Source organism: Calypte anna, chromosome 1 (genome assembly GCF_003957555.1).
Source record: "Calypte anna isolate BGI_N300 chromosome 1, bCalAnn1_v1.p, whole genome shotgun sequence".
NCBI lineage: Eukaryota > Metazoa > Chordata > Aves > Apodiformes > Trochilidae > Calypte > Calypte anna.
In genome coordinates this window covers 112191133-112213053 of record NC_044244.1, presented here as the reverse complement: position 1 = coordinate 112213053, position 21921 = coordinate 112191133, and the positions used below count along the sequence as shown (strand labels likewise).

The following is a 21921-nucleotide window of genomic DNA, read 5'->3' as shown; positions in this document are numbered from 1 at the left end:
AATGGATGGCATGGAAAACTCCTCCAAGGCCAAAAACAAGTGAATGAGATTTATTAATCCTGTAGCCCCTGTCACTCATGATAGTGCTAATAATCCCTAAGCCTTACATCATGTCTAACATCTCATGTAACAAATGCATCTTGGACAGACGAACAATAAATCCCTTGTGCACCCGGCTCCCTCCTCCTCTCCCTTGATGAGGAAGGGTGGATTTGGTGCAGCTCTTTCCATCTGCCCTGGTTCTTTCTTGTTCCCCGTGCTGGCAAGGGGCTGACACTGCCCCAGTCCTTCTCAAGGGGAAGTCTCCTCTGAAGCAGTCAGTATTTGTCACTGTATTTGCAGTCAGGGTAGCGGTAGGCAAAACGTGAATTGCAAGACCGTAAAGGTTTCAGGAGCTCTGCCAGCTTTGCAACCACCTCATTGACGCCCTGGTCATCAGTGAGGCCATTAGCACAGTGCTGCAGGAAATTGTCTATTTTCTCCTGCAGGGGTTGTGGGAATTTTCCCCCCAGTAGCTGAGGCAAAAGCTCTCGACAGACCATGATGAGGCTGTGCTTCTCTCCAATGGAGTTACAGGACACAGATGCAGACTGGCAGTCCATAGTCAAACAACTGAATATATCTTGGTATTCCTGCTGTTCATCTGTCAGCTGGCTCCCTGTTAGAGACAATTAAACCTGTTGTTAGAAGCACAGGAGAGAAACCTTGCATAATCACTTATATCTGTACCTCTGTACTAACTTGAGGTTTGGTACTATCTAAAGGATACAGCTGTCTATCACCACAGAGGACTCTGAAGTTGAGTATGGTCCAGTTCTCTCACTCCTGAAAGATATTTATCTTTCTGAATGATCGACCTAGACAGAGCCTCCCGACAGAGGAAGTGGAGAGGAATTCGTTGAGTCAAACCAACACAGAAAAAAAATGAGAAGAACAGAATACTAACCAAAAACATGGAGTTCCAAAAAAAACCAAAACACCCAAAAACCCACAAATAGTCAAACCCATCATTTTTCCATGTTACCCAATATCATTAAATTGCAATGGTGGCTCATCTAGCTGAAGTCAACAGTAATAGCTGTTGGGACAAGAAAAAGAAACCCAGTGGAAAATTCTCTGACAGCTGCTTCTGAGTATTTGAGATCTACTGAGCTGAATGTGTGAGCTAAACAAAGACCTCTTGAAAAATTCAACATTCATAATTAGATTGTTAAATTATCAGATGAATAGTCTTTGACTAGACCATTCCAGGACTAAAGCAATGCAACCTTTGAAAAGTGAATAGTAACCCTTGATTTGATGCAAAAACGACAAAAGAGGGATTTTGTTGCTGTAACAATAATGATGGTTAATTAACATGATAAACTCACCAAAAAAAGAGTCCGATTCGACCCAGTTCTTCAAACAAATGAAATTATGAAATTTCTACTTGCAAATATTGGCATATGTGTGGCGAAAAATTTAGAAAGACTTCAAATGAGATTGTTCAACACTGTGCACACTGAATGCTTCTGCCAACCACAGAGGGGGCCGGGCAGGACGTCAGCACCCACAGTGTGTCACCAAGCTGCCGGCAGCACAAACAAAATGCCTGTCACCTCCCTGGCTCAGCACCAGGATGGGAGGAGCTGCCGGTGCTTCTGATGTTGGTAAAATTCTTTGCAAAACTTTTGATTATTTAACTTAATAAGTGATGTTTTGTTGATTAAACAAAGAGAAAAAAAAATCAGTAGCAAGACTGAGCATGGCTGGTGAAGGATTTGTTTCCCTTGTCTCGCTCAGCCCTCCTGCGACAGATGCGCAGCCACAGGACCCCGCTGAGTACCTTCCTCCTTGTCGATGATCCCCAGTGTGCTGGCATCCCGGATGAACAGATGCCCGTTGCTAAATACACCGAAGGTGCCAGCGTCCACGTGAGTGAAGTAGAAGAAATAGTTGAGGTCGTTGGTGCCCAGGAAGCGGAGGATGGCGAGGAGCTGGAGGGCCAGGTCGGCGGCCACCTCAGGGGCTGCGCCATAGAAGTCGCGCAGAGGCCGGGTGCTGGCACTGACCAAGAGTCTCCCACAGGAACCCAGGTATCGTGGAAAGGGCCATCCCTCCACATCAGGGAAGATCTGCCGTGGAGAGCAAGAATGGGTAGGTTGCCCTCTGGTCACTGCGTTCTGCCCGTGGACCCACCTCCTTCCCAGGGGACCTTCAAGCATCCTGACTGGCCTGAGGCAGCAACGTTGGTGTCACGTTTTGCTTTCTAAAGAGGCTTCCTCATCCCAGACTGCTTGGCAGCCAGGGAACTGTCTGCTCCATCCTGGAGCAGCTGTGCTGCTTCCCCTCACATACCTCCGCTTTATTTTTTTTTTCAAATTAAAGAAGAAGAATCTGGTATATCAAGACTTCTTCAATGAAGACTACTTACTGGAAAGCCCAAGATAATGTATTTCAAATTCATTAAAATGTTAGGCATCGAAGAGCTAATTTTTGGTGTCTTTATGGAACTTTTGAAGGGTCATGAGTACTTCATAGTTGAAGCCATGGCTTAGAGGTGAGGTGGGGCTAAAGCAGTTTTCACTGAATTGTCCCTTATAAAATGGCCAGGAATTTCTTACAACTTAGCAGGTTCAGAGACACAAGTTCTGTGTGTCTGCTACAGTGGGGACACCTGGGCTGTGCTCCCCACATCCCTGCAGGTCATGCTAGCTGGGCAGTTATCCCAGGTGGAAACCAAGCTCCATGACTGCTGAGCAGTGCCAACATAAAGATTTCCACCATCTGCACTACAACTTCTCTGTGTCTCCCCAACACCCCAGACCCTGCCAAAGTGGGGTTTTGAACTTGTTCAGTTTCATATTTAAGTTGCTTTTCCCTTCTGCTGTGAAGATTGCGAACCCATGTAAAGTCAAACCATTTCTCCTTAGCATATTTTTCTTACCCCTTTAAGCTGCATTCCCATATTTTTACAGTGCTGAGAGCTGCAGTCTCATGCCCCAGCAAGCCCTGACCCCTGGGAGATTCCAAGAGCACCAGCATCATTCTCCTGCCATGGGACTGGGCAGAGCCCTGAGCCTTGTTGAGGGCAATGGTGGCCTGTGGCAGGAGAGAGATGTTGCTGTAGACCCTCTTCTTCGTGGTACCTCAGACTGTTCCAGGAGGAAACAATGAGATCTCAAAGTGGGATGGTGGTTGGTAAAGGTGAGGATACTGTCTAGGAAATGTGTAATGAAAGAGGAAACTATGTGCCAGGTATGTTAACAGGGGACCAGGGGAGGGATGCAAGACCTCCCCAGCCTCCCAACTTAGAGGTCAGTTGTGTTTGGGATTCCACCTCTGCAAGGAAGCACTTTGCCACAGAGATTGTTACAATCTCTGGCATAGAGATGGGAAAAACAGCACTGGCACATAGAACCTGGGAATTCTATGCTCCCCAACCAATGTTCAACCTCAACACTGAATCTTGGTCCTCCCATGCTAAAATGTTCTCTTTCTCTTTTAGAAACAGCTGTGATTTTAAGTCATACATTAGCAATGCAGACATAACCCTGCAAAGTATTGGGGATGTGTCAAACCCTGACTTTCACAGTGTGCTAATGCAATAACCCATCTGTGTTCTGGAATATTTAAGGGGCTGGGCATTCGTATCTCTCCACAACTTCACAGGCTGACACAAAGAGCACAGCAGGAGTCTGCCTGGCTTCAGCCATCAAACCCCATAGAGGAAACATCCTTAATGAAGGATAGGGAGCTTGCCAAAGGCCACGGAGGGGACTTGTCTGCAGCTGGGAGCTGGCACACATCTCATCTGAGGATTCACTTGCCAGGGACTGTGGGGAGGTGTTTCAAGCTGGGACAAGGTGGTACATACCTGTAACAAGATGGGGTGTGAATTCACTGACAAAGTGTACAACAGGCGTAATTTGTCACGGTCGGTGAGGTGGTCCATGTAGATGCTGCCGGCGTCTGGCACCTCAGCATAGCGCCGCACGATCCTGTCCAGGAGACGCTGGGATGGGCAGCGTAGCATTGGGCTAGAGAGGCCCTGGACAGAAAGGAAAACAGGACAAAGATGTTTATTTTCCAGCCTGAGATGTTGTGCTTGGCCCACTCTGGGGGTATGGTCACCTCTGTGCTCTGCCCACTCCATCTCTACCCCTGCGGCACAGCTGTGGATAGGTAGAGGCACATGGAGGGGATCTCTCCCTCCTAGGGAAAAAAACATCCTGTGCCATCCAAAAATGCCTGTTTACAACTCAGGTTGCCACAACAGCATCCAGTCTTTGCCACACAGTCATGAGCACTGCAAACCTCAGGGCTCCCAGACTGTGTGGCACCACGTTGTTGGGTGCTGGTGAGCCTCCTCCCTCTGCCTGGGTTTCCAGCCCTGGCATCCCAGCTCAGGTCGCTGGTGGAGGCCTCCCCATCATTCAGCCGGTGAGTCACTTCCCTCGTTAAATAATATCTTCAAATCACTTTGCTGTTTGTTTAACCTGTGAGCAGCTTTCTTGGAAATAATATTTGCTGTGGTCAGTAAACATGCTTTAAAAGTGTAAACAAGCACTGTACGTAGGTACAAGCACAGAACATATTGTCTCTTCGATAAACTTGTGCGTTAACTATCAAAACCAAATTTGAATAGCTTGTGCATATTTATTTATTTTTTGTAAACGTCAGCAACAAGCAAAGAACTATAGGGCTAATGGAGTCCACCACCACTGTACCTCACCTTCCAGATCTGGAGGTTTGATGTGTAAAATTGCACAAGCAATGTATTGCTGGAATAAACAGGATAGAAATTTATAGCTTGGTAGTCAAGAAAGCCCTTTGTTTTGAAGTCAATCTTCCCTAATAGCCAAGGAGAGCAGATGTACAGAGAGCTGCCTAGAGTGGTAGAGAGACACTGCCCTGCCATGCCTCTGCTGGGGAAGGTAATTAAGGTTTTGCTAAACCTTTTTCTTCCAAATGATCCTTGTAGTCAAATTTACTCTTTTGGGTTTTCTTTATAATATGGTGTCTGGGAGATTTGCTTCAGAGGAAAAGACACTGGAGCTCACACTGCTCCCTGCCATTCTTCATGCTGAGAGAAAAGATTTGACTCAGGATGTCCCCAAGTCATTTGGTAACTCTGAGGTAGGTCTCTCTCAGCTCTTCCTGCACGAGCTGTTCATTTGGCATAAAACACGGTATTACCCGGTCATGACAAAGAAAAGAACAAACAAGGAAAGGAGGAGTGTGCCACTCTCCCAGTCAGAGGTGGAAAGGGGGTCTGGACCTCCCATGTTCCCTCTTCTGTCTCCCTGCTGGCCTCAGTGAGATCCCAGCAGCTCCCTCCTTGGCCATTGGCTTCACGAAACAAGCCCTGAATGCCAATAGTTGCTTAGAACTACCTGAGAATCTCAACCCCACCTGGAGTATTGTTTTCTATAGCTGAAGAACCATTTTTTTCCCCAAGACAATAAACGATTTGTCAAAAATAGGTATTCTCAGTCTTTGTACATTCCTCTCCTCTGGTGTAGCCTCATTAAGAAAATATTTTTCCATCTAATTATATAAAACAATCAAAGGAGGCAGGGAAAGGGATGGCTATGGAGTTCTGTTTTGCAGCACTTGCAGGCATGTTGTGGCTGACTCTGTCACTTTCTTATCGAAGGAAAAGTGAGAAAACCCGAGCAGAAGAAAGCTGTGTTAAAGGAGACACAAATGGTGGATAGAGTCTTCCAGCTCAGCAAAGATCTGCATCCGAAGTTTGAAAGCCTTGCTGTCTCGAGGAGTTTGCAATTCAAAAGCTGAGGTCCTTGAGAGTACACAATAGGAACAAAAATCATGGTGGCAGAGAATGCATGAAAGTTACAGTTTGGATTTTTTTCCAAGGTTGGAGCTCATCCTGTTAACACAGACACGGACATGTGCTGTATACAGTGGTCACAGCTCCTTTATTCCCAAGGAACAATTTCAGGCATACCAGTGGTGGTGCAGGAACAGAGAAGCAGGGCTGGGTGCTGCTGTATTTATATCATCAGTGCAGCTTCCTATGATTTAGGCCACAGCTGGACAGTGGGGCCTTTTGATTTTGGCAGAGCTACTTAAAAGCTTAAAGTTCAGCATCTGCTTGAGTGTTTCAGAGGAGTGGGGCCTCTCCTTCCAGCAGACTGATGGAAACATCTCTACAGCAGAAAAGGAGGTGTAGTTGTAAACATTGTCAGACAAAAACTGTTGATGGAGGAAGAATATGAAGAACACATATTTGAAACACTGGATATACTGATTTGCCTGAGAATACCTTAAGTCCTTTGTAGCATCTTATCACCCCAGAGAATAAGACATTACAGCCAGCCTGATACATTGTTTGTGATTGATATGGAAAGCTTCTTATTTACTTTGATCAAATTCCCAGATTTTTATATCTGATAATAAGCAGTTCCTGTGCTCAACTGTGATTTTCTTTTCTTACTGCACAGTATGTGATGTGTTTTAAATCCCTATGAATGCATACGTATGTTCATCTAGTGTGGATGCACCCAGAGCTTTCTTTAATACTAAGATGACTTCTGGAATACAACTTTTCCTCACTTTCTCAGCCAGCTGAGGATAGATGGCACAGCTCAGGAGCACTGCCACCACCTGCCCCATGCACCACTGCTGGGTGCAGCCTCCTCAAATGACCAGGTTTGGGATGGGGTCCAGGATGAAATATTTGCATGTAGGTATCAAAGCACCTGTACCTCCTGGGTGTTTGAATCCAAGGGTTTCATTCACACACACACACCCCAAAAAAAGAGAGAATCTGAGGACACCACTGTGCCTCTTCCCCACTGAAGGCACCTCCTGCAATGGGAGGTTGGAGGCAGCTGGTGCCAGCAGGTTTACTGAAGCACATCTCTGATGGTGAGGTGCAGGGGCTGAGAGGTGGCTCTGGAAGCCCAGTGGCACCCATCCTTTCTTAGGACAGAGTAGCTGTCAGAGCAGCGAGCTGCTGCCTATGAGCTGTGAGCAAAGTCGTGTGTATTGGACACATTACCATGGTGCTGGCTCATCCACCAGGGGCTGGTTGAGGTCCTGGTCAATAGTTTCAATCAGCATATCCTAGAAAGAGGAGCTGAAAATGGCTGCCTTTTCACCACGGTACTGCTTTCCTCTGTCTGCCTTCAGCATTTTCCAGGCTGTGCTTTGTAGGCAGGGTTGTAAATTTGCCCTACTGTGCTGAAACCAACCCATCTGTGCTAAAACTGCTGGTCTGTGCTGAAACTAACCCACTTTTTTTTGTTGTTCTTCCCTCTCAAACAGGAAAAGCATGCAGAGTGCTTTCAGGTGATGAGCTCCTGGGTGAAGCAGCGGGTGGCTGGGGCTACCATGAAGGCTGAGCCCAGTAAAGATTTTCAGTGTGGTGGGTGAAATAATCATTGTGTCAGGCAGCCCAGCTGACAGCTGGGTCAGGCAGGGCAGGGAGCATAAAGTATAAAAACATCACTTCATGGTCTGTCATTTTGATTCAAGCATGTTATGGTTTGCTGTAATTCTCTGCTCTATAGGATGAAATTATTGAAGCCCATTAGCTGTCCTCAGTGCTGCTATATAGGAGAAACTGCAGGCAGGGAAGTGCAGACACCACTGGGTGACCACAGCTTTGTGTAAGAGGACCAGCATCGTTTTAGGCATCAACAGCAGTATGCTCTTAACACCTCTGAAAAGTAAGAAAAAAAAAAAAAAAGAAAAAAAAAAGAAGAGACAGAAGAAAAGTGATGTAGCTAAGAATCTGCAGTGATGAGTGGTACCCCTAAGAAACCCCCCCCTCAACAGATGATGCTGGGTTACCAGCAGTTGTTTGTCCAGCCAACACTGCAGAAGGGCAGTAGCACTGGGCTGGGGTGCAGTCAGAGATGCTCCTATATCTTTCAGTTCTAAAAAGGGTGAGGAGAGTGAGTAGAGAGGAATGGGAACCTTGGCTCTGTGGGGCTGGACAGCTTGGGGAATCACCCCATAAGCTGTATAGGCCCACAGGGCTTGGGTCTGAGGGGGGTCCCACGTACATACTAACACACACTGTATGACTGAGCTCATTCACAATCTTAAATAGAGATTGCTGCTGAAATTTGGAGGGGGACAGTAGGTCCCACAGTCTCTGGATTGCTATGCTTCCCTGTGGATTCAAGCCTATATGCTGTTAGGAGTGATTTATATCCAGGTTTGGTTTCCCTGCTTGATCTACAGAACCAAAGAACCATGAAAACATGAGTGGAAAAATCCTGAGGCTGGTGTGCAAAGGTCTGGGACTCTCTGCCTCTTCTCCATATAAAAAAAACTGCAAGTGTTGCTGAAATGTCCCAGGGGCTTCATCCCTGGCATGTCCCCCCATGTTGGCCCCTGAAGCTGGCTACAGAGCTGTCCTGGAGCCAGGGTCAGCTCAGCTTCCCACTGCTTTATGGGGAAATTCAACCCTGTGGGAGAAACTGGATATGTGCAAGGACACACGATTCCCCAGGCAGAGACTCCACGTGATGTGATGTGTCCATGTGTTCATGCGTGTGTGTGAGCACCCAGCCAGCTCAGCCAGGGATTCAGATTCAGAGAGGACAGGGTAGGGAAAGCTGTACAGCAACATCAAAAGCCTTTTGAGGAGAAAGATTCTCTAAGCTAAGGACTGAACTTCACATCACATCTGAGGTACCACAGCGCTACATTTCTCCAGAGACTTTTTCAACCAGCAAATGGAACTCCTCCTGTTTCACAGTGCTGTGGGGGCAGTGTAGTTTTGCATGAACCCCATGGACACTCCAGCAATGCCAGAGGGTCTGACACCACACCTTGCCCTCCTGCAGCCTCCTTCTAAGCTTGGGGGATGGTGATGATCAGTGGGTGCCTGGGAAACTGGTGCCTGACACCCAGGAAATGTCCTTGCTCTGAGTGAAAGCGATGCATGTCTGCCCCTGCTTCCCAGCCCCTCTCCTGGGGTTACTAGAAAAAGTACAGCGTCTCTTTTATAAAAAAAAAATTTCCCTACCTGACATGTGTCCTCCTGCACCTCACCTCCTGGAAGGGAGGGTGATGGCTTCAAGGTGACCTGCCCTGTGGGGCTCTCAGTTACTCAGGTGAGATGTCTTGGGGTAGCTCAGGCACTAGCCCTGGCACTGCTCCTGCTGCTGTTCCTGCAAGCATGGGGTCTCCAGCTCTTCCTCCTCAGGTGTGTGGCTCCATGGGGTAACAGAAGCGGAAAAACTAAAGCTAAAATACTAAAACACTAAAAAAGCACTCAGCAAAGCTGAGTGTATGGATACAGCATTGTGCAGGCAGGAGGAAGCAGTTGCCTTTATAGAAAAAAAAGTAACTTTTTCACAGCTACTTCTGTTTTGTAAGGGTGGAGAAGTCCTTGTATAACCCTTTGTCTCTCAGGGTCTTGTTTAGAGTAGGTCCAACCTCCACCCTGCCCTTTGATCCTTGCCAGTGCATATTGCAGCACTTTGTTATTGTTTAGATGGGCTGGGGAAATGTGTGTGCATTTAGAAAGGGGACTTTGGTGTACTCAGTGGCACCCCTCAGCTGGTGAGTGCTCGGATGCTGTCTCTCCTCTGGAGCCTGACAGCTCTGCCCATCCAGCCCTGTCCGTGTCTCCATCTCTCTGTGCCAGGAAATGTCCCAGGGTTGCCTGTCTGCCTGTCTGCCTGGTGGCAGTGACGTCCCTTAACGTGCCTGTCCTGGCTTCCCCTGTGACACCCCAGGACTGTGACAGAAAGGGCAGAATGCTTCCTCATGTGTGAGATCATTTGCTATAGGTGATGAGTGGGTGAGGAATTGAGGCTCTGTCTCCAGCTGCCCACATGGCTCACCCTGCTGGACACAAGCAGAGGGATCCAAGCTGCCCCAGTCCTGGGACCAGAGCAAAATCACTTTCAAGGCATGGGCAGCCCTTTTACATGTAACCCATGATAGGACATTAAAAACAAAAACAAAACCAAAACCAAAACCAAAAATCAACAGTAGAAATATCTGCACTTGAGCTGTCACTGTATTTGTGTCCATGGCCCTATGCTACCTCCATGTCTGAAAGCCAGTGGGCTCTGCAGCTTTCCATTGGCCTTCAGCCACAGTGTGGAATGGAGCCAGGGGTTGGTGCTCTCCTTCCCAGGCCCAAGCCACCGCATCACCTATGTCTGCAGGGGCTTGGTTCTGAATTTTTCTCCCCACTTTTGCTTCTCCCTTGTGGTGGGTGGGCTTGGCTGGGGACACCGCCTGCTCTCCATCAGCAGAGACAGAATGGGGAGGACCAACCATCACCCAACTCTCCCTCTCCCCAGAAAGTCCCGGCAGCCATTTCTGTTCTTCAGACACCCTTTTTTTTTTTTTTTTTTTTTACCCCCTCCAAACCCACCCAGCACACCCCTGGGCAGTGTGGGGTGCAGGGGTGGGGGGGGGAACACCACAAGGGAGGGGACATGACACCGTGGGCACACGGACCTGTACCAGGTCGGGGGTGAGGCGCTTGGCCTTCAGCCACTTCTGGAAGCGCTGGGTGCGGCGCAGGGCACGCTCCAGGCTGCAGGTCTTGGTCTTCATCAGGGAGGTGCAGATGCGCTTGTCGGCCCGGTCGTGCCGGTACTTGGAGGTCAGCCGGGTGATGTCGACCGTCCGCCAGGTTTTGGCATCGTCGGTGTAGTTGCCTGAGTAGCTGAGGAGGTAGCTGGGGGGCAGCTTGAAATGAGAAGAAAGCCAGGTGTCAAACCTGCCAAACCAAAACGAGAGCCCCATGGAGAGCAGGTTAACAAGCAACACTGACACCCCACGGCAACACCGGCACCACCACAGTCGCTCGCCCCACCGCTGGCCCCGGGAGCTTTTGGCCGTCACGTGGCAAAGGCCAAGAGGCCTCGGGGAAGGTGTCCCAGGGTGCTGGGGTGGGGCAGGGGGTCAAAGTTGATCGCTGAAGAACCACGCTTTGGGAGAAATGTTTGTCTTTGTTTCATGCTCAAACCATCCCATGGGGTGGGGGTGACACGCCCAGATGGAGCCTTTTGGGAGGTATTGAAGGGAGAGGGCTGCAGGGTCTCAGTTCAAGAGGAATCTTTGGAGTTTCTAAATCTCCTTAATCCCAGAGAAAGTGGCCCAAAAAGGAGTACTCAGCACTTCAAAGGACCCTGAAGAACAAAACCTCCTAACAAAAAAAAAATATATTTGGGAATACCAAAATGACCTTTTGTTTTGAAGTGGTGACCTTACTCAGGAACAAGGTTGACAGGCTCCCCCATAACATCAGTGGCTCTATCTTACCAGTCAGGAGGGGTGACAGGGCTTGAGGTGTGAAGGGGACATAGGAGGACACGTGCCCTGGGTGTGTGGTGCCACTGTATCCATGGAGATCTTGCATTGATCTGCTCCCCCAACACAGACACAGGAGGGGAGCATATGGGCTGGGTAATTAGGCTCTGACAATTTTTTTTTGTTTCAGCAGCCCCCTCAGCCCTGCCCACACACGTGTAGCACATGCAGGAGTTGAGGAGCATGGTGCCTTTTTTAAAGTGTGTCTGTAACCTGTTCTGTGAAAGCATCTGAACTCTGACCTTTTGGGTTGGTCAACGTCATGCATTCACTGTCTCTAAAATCTCCTGCCTGAATACGTAAGAAAACACGTTTGAATTTCATCTCACCATAAATTAAAGCTGATGGATCAGGAGTGAAACAGGAGAGGTAAGAAGTTCCCTGCAGGATTAGCTAGCTGGAGTTAGATGACAAGATTTAAACAAATCTGAAAAGGTGAAGCTGAGCTTTCCTTTTGACTTCCAGTTGGGAAATCAGTGCCGAGAAATTTTGGGGTGATTAATCTCCTCTGATTTCGGGCAAATAACTGACCTGGTGACTGTAGCAGCCTGCTGTGACTAGAGACCCCTCTTGAAGGCAGATCTTTGCACCCCTTCCCCACCATCTTCACCAGAGGCATTAGAAAGTAAGTTTTCCTAAATCCTGGTGCTTGCATGAGTAGACTTTGGGGAGGGGTTCAGGTATTTCAGTCATCTGAGCACTTTGCCCAACAAGAAATTGAAGCTTCCCCATCATTAGGGCATCTAACATGAAAATAAACATCTTGTTTGGGGTTTTTTTGTTTGCTTTGGGTTTTTTGTTTGTTTTGTTTTTGTTATTGTGGGGTTTTTTGTTATTTCTTTTGGTTTTTTGGTTTTTTTTTTGTTTTTTTTTTGTTTTTGTTTTTTGGTGGGTTGTTGTTTTTGGGTTTTTTGGTATTGTTTTTCGCTAGAACTAAAGAGCAGAGAATAATTGCTATGCCTCAATGTGATTTGTTGTGCCTCACGATGACCCCTCCCATTGCCTAATATACAAAGCAGGCACAGTGTGCCAGGCACGTACAGGGATGAGAAAGCTATGGGCTAGGTTCCTTTCCTTTCCTTTCCTTTCCTTTCCTTTCCTTTCCTTTCCTTTCCTTTCCTTTCCTTTCCTTTCCTTTCCTTTCCTTTCCTTTCCTTTCCTTTCCTTTCCTTTCCTTTCCTTTCCTTTCCTTTCCTTTCCTTTCCTTTCCTTTCCTTTCCTTCCTTTCCTTTCCTTTCCTTCCTTTCCTCTCCTTTCCTCTCCTCTCCTCTCCTCTCCTCTCCTCTCCTCTCCTCTCCTCTCCTCTCCTCTCCTCTCCTCTCCTCTCCTCTCCTCTCCTCTCCTCTCCTCTCCTCTCCTCTCCTCTCCTCTCCTCTCTCTCCTCTCCTCTCCTCTCCTCTCCTCTCCTCTCCTCTCCTCTCCTCCCTCCCCTCCCCCTCCCTCCCCTCCCCTCCCCTCCCCTCCCCTCCCCTCCCCTCCCCTCCCCTCCCCCTCCCCTCCCCTCCCTCCCCTCCCCTCCCCTCCCCTCCCCTCCCCTCCCCTCTCCTCTCCTCTCCTCTCCTCTCCTCTCCTCTCCTCTCCTCTCCTCTCCTCTCCTCTCCTCTCCTCTCCTCTCCTCTCCTCTCCTCTCCTCTCCTCTCCTCTCCTCTCCTCTCCTCTCCTCTCCTCTCCTCTCCTCTCCTCTCCTCTCCTCTCCTCTCCTCTCCTCTCCTCTCCTCTCCTCTCCTCTCCTCTCTCCCTTCCCTTTCCTTCTCTTCCCTTCTCTTTTCTCTTCCTTTCTTTAGCTGCCTCCTGCTCACAGGCAGCACATGGATGTGTGAAATCCAGTGCTGAGCCTTAGTTTCAGTGAACATGGAGCAATTTCCTCTGCAGAGTTCCCAGGGGAGAGCCACGTGGGCCTGGGAGCCCAGCATGGGGTGCAGCAATTCTGTATTTGGCATCATTTCTGGGCAGCACAGCACTGGCCTGGCACACTCACTAGATATTTTCAAGATTCATCATCAGGTTGTGCTGTAAAAATAATTCACTCTCAGATGAAACCTTTTATCTGAGGGCCTGAATGTGTTTTAATTAAGACTTTCAGTAAGATATGTGTGAATGTCTAAGTTATGAACTACGGGTTTTAGATAAAGCCAGAACTATCTATTGAAGATCAAACTTGTTTGGTTTTTTTTTTTCATGAGGAAATGAAGCATTTTGTTTCAGCCAAAATAATTCTGCTTGCATTTGGAGTTTTTAATTAAAGAATTTTGGTTTAAGGCCTACTTTAAAAAAAAAAATGAAAAAGAGAGAGAGAGAGAGAGGAATAAAACCATATAAAACCCCACCAAATTGAAGTATTCCATCTTTTTTCAGACTTCTTTCCCATCACTTTTGGCCAAAGCTCGTCACCAGCATTGGCATAACTCTGCAAATAGTTTTGGTCAGCTCAGTTTCATAGTGATAGTGTTTTGAAAATCTAATATTTTACAAAAACTTCTGCTGCTCCCTGTTCTCCGGACAGTTGGTAGGCAGGCTCTGGTATTCTCATTTACAGATGGATACATTTGGGTGAAGATAGGAGAAGTAAAAAACCTTAGAGCACAAGATGAATCATCATTCTGGGAACAGAACCTGAATCTTTTTACTCCTTAGTCAAGTGTAAATGCATGTCACAACTCCCGGAAATGATGGAGAATTAATGAAGCATGTTCTAATGAGGATTAACACAGAGAAGAGCCAAGCCCCATCCACCTTTGTGAACATGGGAAAAGGTACCTGAAGGTGGATCAAAGTGCTTAAGTGCCACTGAAATTTCCCCATTTAACCTTCTACTTGCCAAAAATTCATGGCATCTCAAGAAATTAAGTGGGAGGACAAGTTCAGCCCCTGCAAAGAAAAGCCTGAAGCTGACTGCTCAGGAGAACATTTTTAAAAGTCACCTTTTCCAAAGTGCTCGAAGCAGAACTGCACGTAATCATTTATTTGTGTGCTGCATGGCTTGTGGGAAACCAACTGCGAGCTTGCAGGAGAGAGAAAAAAAGTCTCAGGTTTAGGGAGCCCCTCTGCCTTGCCCGAGGCAGAAGTGATGTATGTATGTATGTGCTCCCACACGTTTGTGGTTCCACACTCCCAGACCCTGCTTGTACCCTCTGCACACCCGCACCCCTTTACCGCTCTCTCCCGGAGGAAAACCAGCTTGAGGGGCTCCTGCTTTTGCTCACGTAGCATCTCTTACCTGTTAACTAGGAGGCAGTTGCTGGTTGCAGCAGTCTACTGCTATTTTCAGCTAAGGAAGCTGCACAGCCCCAGCCTCCCCAGTAGCCAAGCAGGAATAACCAACAGGTTTGTACCCAGTGGCAAGTCCCTAAAAGCCTGCACAGGTGGGTGGCAAAGGGGCCACGGGAGGTGGAACAGAGGGAAGGAGCCAACTCCCACACCACTCTACTACTACAGAGAATAAAATGTAGGGCAGTCTGTAGCCTGAATGCAGCCTGACCTGCTGTAGACTCACACCAGCCCATGTCAGCCAGCTGAACGCACTGATTGCAAATCCATCCTGCTTTGGGACAGGAACCCCAGCTGGCCTGGGAGAAATCTGGTGTTGCTGACCTGGCCCTTCTTAGTGCCTCTGCACCTTACTGAACACCCTGGAATCACCCTTGGCACAAGCTAGGGGGACAGAAAGCCAAGAGAGCAAAGCACTGAGAGCTGGATCCCCAGCAGTGCTGCAGCAAGGGGTGCCCTGGCTTAGCAAAGCCACAAGCTGCCTGTTTGTAGCTGCAGTAAGGGATGGATGGAGGGATGGATGGATGGATGGATGAATGGATGGATCTATGGATGGATCTATGGGTGGATGTTGGGATGGATGGATGGATGGATGGATGTCTGGTATTACAAGTCCATCCCAGACAAACCATTATAGTTTTACTATGCTGCATTTTACAGTACAGTTTAAGATAAAAAATGGTGATTTGTCCACTATTATAATACTTATATTATACCATTAAAAATACAATTTTAATATAATAATTTCTTCTCTCCCCCAGGCTTTTATGTCTATAAAAGAAAGTGCATATAGCTCCATAAATCATATCAAACCCAATAAACCCTTCTTCTGCCAAGCACTGCCTTTAACTTTCTCTTCAAATACATTGGCAACATTTTCTCTGCTCTAGTCAGATACACTCTGCGTTGAAGCCTAAAACTGAGTGGATCAGTTTGATGTCTGCTTGGACAGCGTTTGTCTCATCAGCTTCAAGCCAGATGCAATTTCTACCTCTGCCTTCAAGTTCTCACAGAAACCTCCCAAAAGCTTACTAATAACTTAGATCCATCTATTTTCAAGCATGTAGGTAATCTGATGTGCAAAAGTCCTCATGCCTCAGGCAGGTTTAGATTGCTTTTGATGTTAGCTAATATGCACGTGAAATTCTGCACATTGGTGCACCTGGTACAAAATTATATGGCATGTTTATATGTTTGTAGTTAACATAGTCTGTGGGGAGCGTACAAAACTAACCCCCCACTTTGCCTTTACTCAGTTGCTCATAATAAAATACTTCCAGTACATCTAGACAAACATCTAAACAACTTTTCTTTCCTCTTCTCTTCCCCCATCACCACCTTGAATTGTTTCGGAGCCACTCTCCATGTATAAAGTTGTGCCTTTTACTCCTGCCTTCAAATTATAATTCAGGGCTGAAGTCTGATCATGTTTGTGTGGCCTTAAAAGAAAAGAGACAAAGCTGCAGCTTATAGAAATTAATTAAAATACTAGTGCTGTAATGGCAACTGGATTCTAGGTTACTCTTAGATTGTCGTTCATTAAAGTAATTGGAAACACAGACAAGCAACTGTAAAGTTACTATGCAGAATGCTTTAAAAATTACTGTGCTGAGTTTCTGACCTTATTTCTTCTTTAAAGAACTTCTTGCAAATGGATGTCCCAATGCAGGCGTTGCACTTATCAAGTCCCAGGAAAGTCCGGCCAAAACTGTAGCTGTGTTTGATGTGGGGCGCAGGCGGAGAAGCTATTGCTGCTGTGGAAGTGTTAGAGCTCAGAGCCAAAACCAGGAGCAGCATCAACGAATCTGCAACTCTGGAGCCAAGGCAGCATATCCAGCGCCCCATCTACAGAAGCGGAGAGCTCTGCCTTTTACAAGTTACCCCTCTCTGTGCTTTTGCTCTCTTTTTTGGTGACCTCAGCCTGCAGCGGTGAGCCCCGAAACACAGCAAGACACGCTGGGTGCAGGAGACCCTGCCACAGTCCCCATCCTGCCAGCTGGTCACTGGCTCTATCGGCTTGAGGTTTGGGTGGGAAAGATATGATGTAGGGTGGGGAGAAGGAAATACATGGAGGATGCAGATAACTTCGGTTGCCATGGTTACCTTTCCTTTACTTGGAGCAGCTGCTCTGGCCCCTGCTGACCCTCCCATCAGCCAACTTGGAAAACATCACGAAGGAGTGCTCATCTGCACTTTGTGCAGACAAATGAAGGATATCCTGTCGCTGGAGCAAAGGGCATTTGCGGGACACTTTATAGAAAACGTTTTGGAAGGAATAATAGTGTAGCAAAAATGCACATCTTACCAGAAGCCAGACCCTTAGTGTTGCTTTGTTCCTGGAGATTTGTGATGGTGCGCGGTTGACTTCTCTGGTGCTTTCTTGGCTCAGTTTTCTCTCCTTACAGAAGCACTGAAAAGACTGTCAGGTGAAATCATTGCCAGTTTGTCTCTTGAAAATAGTGTTGTTTAGAAGCCATTGCACAGCAGTGTTCATGCCATGGAAAGCTGGGTAGCCTGAAGCTTTTCAAAACATCCAGCTGACGTAACAGCTCAGTCTCTAAGCTGCTCTTGAAAAATGGGGCTTTTCAACAAGACTTGTATTCTTTTGAATACCTGTTCCTGATGGTCCTCACACTGGGAGCAAGATAGAGAAAGGGATGGAGTATAAGGTGGGAGCTTGCCAGAGGTTTCAAATGCACTTTGAATGTACGGCAATCACACTCAAAAGTTGTTCTTATTAGGCCTAAGACCTTGAAAGTGACAGAAACTGCTGGCTACCCAGCCAGGCCCAGACGCTGGGTGCAGGACTATGCCTCTCCAGGGCCTGGCAGGGCTGGGGTGCAGGCATGGACCCTGGCAGGCTGCTTGAGGCAGCTGCTCAAGACCAGGAAAACACACATTGAACTGGTCTCTCTTTCTGTATCTTGGCTTTGTGATGGAACCAGTCCAGTCCCAAGCTGTCAGGTTTTGATTGTCACAGGAGGCTCTCCTGGGCCCTATCTCATCATGGGAGCAGTGACGAGCAGACTGAGGCTTTGGAGATTTCTCATCTCCTCAGCTGGACTACTCAGACCACGTGGGCAAGCCATTTCCTACCCCACTTTTTAAAGGAAAAAAAAAAAAAGTGCACAGTTGCCATTCTTCATTATCTCTTCCAGCCTTTAACTGCAACCTGATGGGATTAAGGGATGTGAGCACCACAGAAGTGCATGCTGGGCTCTGCCATTGCCCCTCACTTTCCAGGGGGGCTGCAGGAGGAGGGCAGCCCTAACAGTGCGGGGCAGCTCTTTCAAGCACAAAACACTCATTAGCTGTGGCACACGGGAGAGCTGGGGGTCTCCTCAACTCCCTGCCCTTGGGGGAGGTTGCTTCACCTCCTGGCGCGTCCCTATGTGCAAAACGGAGTTGGTGACATTTAGGGTTTGTCTACAGGGTGCAGCATGGACAGATGAGGATAATGAGCCCCACTGAGAGGGAAATGGGATGTAATGAACCCTGCCAGCCCTGCAAACGAGAGGGGATGGGCAGTGCTGGTACCCCAGGGAGTGCATTCAGCACTCTGCATTCTGCTGTGTTTACATTTGGCCTTATACTCCAGGATAAACCTCTGAAATAAGTTGGTGGAAAAAGCCATACCTGAGCTAAACACCAATATTCACTGCTTTCCACACCCAGAAATTTATCCCTGGCATTTCCTATTGCTGGTACATTGCTCTGCAGAAATCAGCCCTTCCCACTGTTTCCTGTGACACTCTCCATGCTCCCATGATCCCTGCGCAGCTATTTCCCGGATGGTACCAAAATTAAATGCCAGCAATCTGTCTTTATCTTCACTATGTAATACCTAAAATACGTATCTTTCATTTTCTTTAATAATTCAGTTGCCTGTCTTCAATCTTCAGTTTCCCACTGTAATTTTAAGAGCAGATATCCAGGCTTCTGTCTCCCAGGGCTTCATCCTGCACTGCCCCATATGAAAAGGGAAGGGCTTCAGTGTCTGGGGCTTGTAACTGGACATTTCCCCCAGCAAATCCTGTGCTCTGGTATGAAAAACCACTACACGAATAGCAGGGTTTCTGTTCTGCTAATGATGCCTTGATACCTGTGCTGCTGGTGCAGTTTGGGCATGTGCAAACGTTTATCTTTCCCTGCACCACCTTGGAGTGTTATATATTTTTATTCTAAAAATATATTTTTATATTTTATTCTAAAATATATTTTTATTTAAACAGTGGGATCTGGTCTGTCATGCCCACCTCAACTTGCTCCTGGCATTTGCACTTGCTCCCAGGGCCTGAGTCCTCTCTTTCCCTTAAGCATTTTTGCTCAGGCTAGGCTGTCCCTGAGCACAGATTATGAGTGTAAGAAACACCCAGTCATACTCATGGCATCGAAAACAAAATACTTCTGAACACACCTAAAATGGCAGCCTGGAAACCATGGCCTGCTGAGCTTTGTCAGAGGGTCTCTGCTTCTGAGAGCACCCTCTTTTAATGAGGTAGTTCAGTGGGTAGCCTCAAACCTGTAATTGTGTTCCTTTCCTTCTAGTAGCATAGGCATTATGGTCAAATGGGGAATGATCAGGTCCACAGCAGCCTTGTAGATCTACTGCTTGTGCCAGGTGGAAGTAGGTCAGATTTTCAGGGTGCTGATTAGAATGAGTTCTGCAGGAGCTGCTGAAGGACTGGGGACTGGTCCTAACAACCTAATGAGACCTTCATAAATCTTATAACAAGATGTTTCTGTGCAAAAACACATGAGAACAACCATGAGAATATGGAGCTGGTGGCCCTAATGAAAAAGCCTGGTTAGTTTTTAGAATTCATAGTTCCTAGAAATGTGCAGTGTGGACCAAAATGCATGGACTGCTCTGTCAAAGTCAGACCAAGCATAGAAAAGTTTTTGGAGTGGTTTCTGTTAACAGAGGTTAAAAGGTTTATTTAGCCTCTGTGCCCTGATCTGTCCTTTCTTCATATGCCACAAAGGGTGTGGAAACCCACCTAGCAACACAGCTTCACTCCCAGCTGCAACCCTGCAGGCAATGGAGCTACCAGATCCCAAAACCACTCATCTCTGCAGACCCCACTGGTTTGGGATTTGGAGGGGTATGGCTGTGGTTTCCAACCACTCATCAAGACAGGAAAGGACCTGCCCTCCCCTGCTGCTGGCTCTGCAGGATGTGAGGAGAGGACAGGCTGAATTTCCTAAGTATTTGTGGGATGAGATACACCTTTTACACCTCCCAGTCTCCACCCAATCCACCAACGCAGCCCAGCTGTTTCCCACTGCCTCTTTTCACCCCAGTTCCTTGCCCATCTCCCTCTGCCCTTAGGAGAGGGTTTAATGCAGGTGGAGCCTTGCAGCCTCCCTCCCTCTCCTCATCTCATCAGTGCTGTTGACTGGCTCACCCCAAGCAAAACATGATGCCAGCTCTGTGCTCTGGATCTTACTGGGTCACCCTGAAATGGCTTTGCAAAGCAGGAGACCTTTTAAATTAAGTATTTAATTAATTAGTTTTGGGTAGTCACCACTAAATGCTTCAGAACAGACCAGATACAAGGAGCAGAAGGTGCAGTGCTGCTGCTGTTTCTTAGCTCACATTGCCACCAGGGTCCTGGCTGCTACTGACCTGCACTTGCTCACAGGAACCTTGCTGCTTGGGCAATCTAAGCAGCAGGTTTCAGGTGTCAGGTCACCCCATTTTCCTCTTCAGCCCAGGTTTATTGCAAAAGAGCTTTTTCAGCAAGTAGGAGGTTGCTGAGCAACAGAGTATTGCCTGGTGGGTTGCAGGAGGGCTGCATCTCAGTGCCATGCACAGAAAAGAAAAACAATACAGGAAAAATCATACTCCTGCTGGGAAGGAGAGGCTCTTCCTGAGGTCCTTGGTTGGCCCTGTCTGTGTCCTGCTGCCTGCAGGGCCTGGGATAAGATGTTGGCTGCTGCACAGAGCAGCTCTGCAGGACAGGGTGGAAGTCAACTCAGGGTGTGGCACAACATGATTATTCCAAATAGCATTTTTATTAATCACATCCAAGATAATCATTAAACTATTGCCAAGTAACCAGTACAGACTTGATAGCGAGCTGCTTATCACTTCAATCCCAGTTCAGGTTGAATGTGTGTCTTAAGACCTAGAGTGGCTTGACACATTTTCAGCTCCTTCAAAATGAAAAATGTGTCTTTGAATGCTACAAAACTCATAACGTTTGGGAGGATGCGATCACTTCCTTTTTCTGCATTTTCCTCCTGATTGCCTGATTATGAAAGAAACATCTGTTTTGAAGGGATCTGCAACAGAAGATTTTTGTTCCAGTTGGTTTGTAATGGACAACTTCTGTTGAACACTCATATTATCTCCATCCTGTTTCTTTCCCTTTTTCTCTTGCAAAGAGATGAAAGATGGAAGAGAAAGGGAGAGGAAGAGAAAAAAACAAGCAAAAAAGCCCACAGCCCAGACTACAATATAGCCAGAAAAAGGGGCCACTGAGGTGTGGATAGTGTGAAACACCACAGCTAAGCTGGTAAAAAGGATATTTGAGCTTCAGTTCACTATGAGAAGATTTGACGCTGTGTGTCTGTGTATGGATTTTTCTACATTTTGAATCAATGAAAACACTAAAACAGGAACAAAAAATTGATATATTTTTTGCCTCACCAGGAAATAATTCCTATTGTTGGATAAGCCTGGATGTAATTAATAAGAAGCATCAATAATCTACTGTATCAGTAATACAGGAAAATAGGTGTTATTCTGTACCTGCATTATTTTTTTTTCCTTCTCTCTAACTCCATTCTTCTGTTGCAGAAGAGGAAACCTGCTGTTCAGAAATCTCTGCCTTTGTATACTGGTTGGCTGCTGGAAGAAAAAGCCAGATAGAAGAAAAGCCTTAGGCACTGTGGCCAACAGATAAGGCCAGTTCTACTTTGTGAATGGCTGAAATGTCAGTACAAAAGGCCACCAAATGCTATCAGCTACTTGGGTGTTTGCAGCATTCATGGGAAACCATGCCAAGCAGCACAAAGTGTTGAAGAGGATCCCAGATTTTGGTGCATCAGTGTCCACAAGCAGAAAAGAGATACAAGAATCTTGACCCTAAGGGAAAAATTGTAGTGAAAGGAAATTGGCTGCACACCAGATCAGGGTGTGCTGGTCACACCCTGCACAAACCATGCAGGAAAGAGGCTGTCTGGAGGAGGAGCTGTCTGGAAAGGGAACAAAGCTCATCAAGGAGCACTTGCACTCCATTGGTGGTGGCCTTGTAAAGAGAAGCAGCAGTGATGAATGTGCTCCTGGACTGTTCTTTCAACAAAGCAGCTCCTTAGCTGGGGTCCATGTGACAGTGTGTGAAACACTGGTGT

General features: G+C 47.2%; 1 protein-coding gene across 1 annotated transcript; it reads right to left on the bottom strand.

Annotated features, from left to right (window-relative positions):
- Window positions 1-304: 304 nt before the first annotated feature.
- Window positions 305-16553, bottom strand: DIPK2B (divergent protein kinase domain 2B). Its single transcript, XM_008500346.2, has 5 exons — window positions 16184-16553; window positions 10438-10702; window positions 3857-4030; window positions 1826-2114; window positions 305-658 (listed from the first exon to the last, which is right to left on the bottom strand). Exons 1-5 carry the CDS (start codon window positions 16405-16407, stop codon window positions 318-320), a joined length of 1293 nt encoding a protein of 430 aa, XP_008498568.2. The 5' UTR covers window positions 16408-16553; the 3' UTR covers window positions 305-317.
- Between the last annotated feature and the right edge of the window lie 5368 nt (window positions 16554-21921).

Bases quoted from the DNA above. Each gene is read 5' to 3' on its own strand.
- DIPK2B (XM_008500346.2), bottom strand. From the start codon at position 16,407: ATGGGGCGCTGGATATGCTGCCTTGGCTCCAGAGTTGCAGATTCGTTG. The intron at 10,703-16,183 runs GTCAGAAACTCA...TTGGTTTGGCAG, and splicing joins TTCTTTAAAGAAGAAATAAG to GTTTGACACCTGGCTTTCTT. The intron at 4,031-10,437 runs GTCCGTGTGCCC...CTTTCTGTCCAG, and splicing joins TCACCCCCGACCTGGTACAG to GGCCTCTCTAGCCCAATGCT.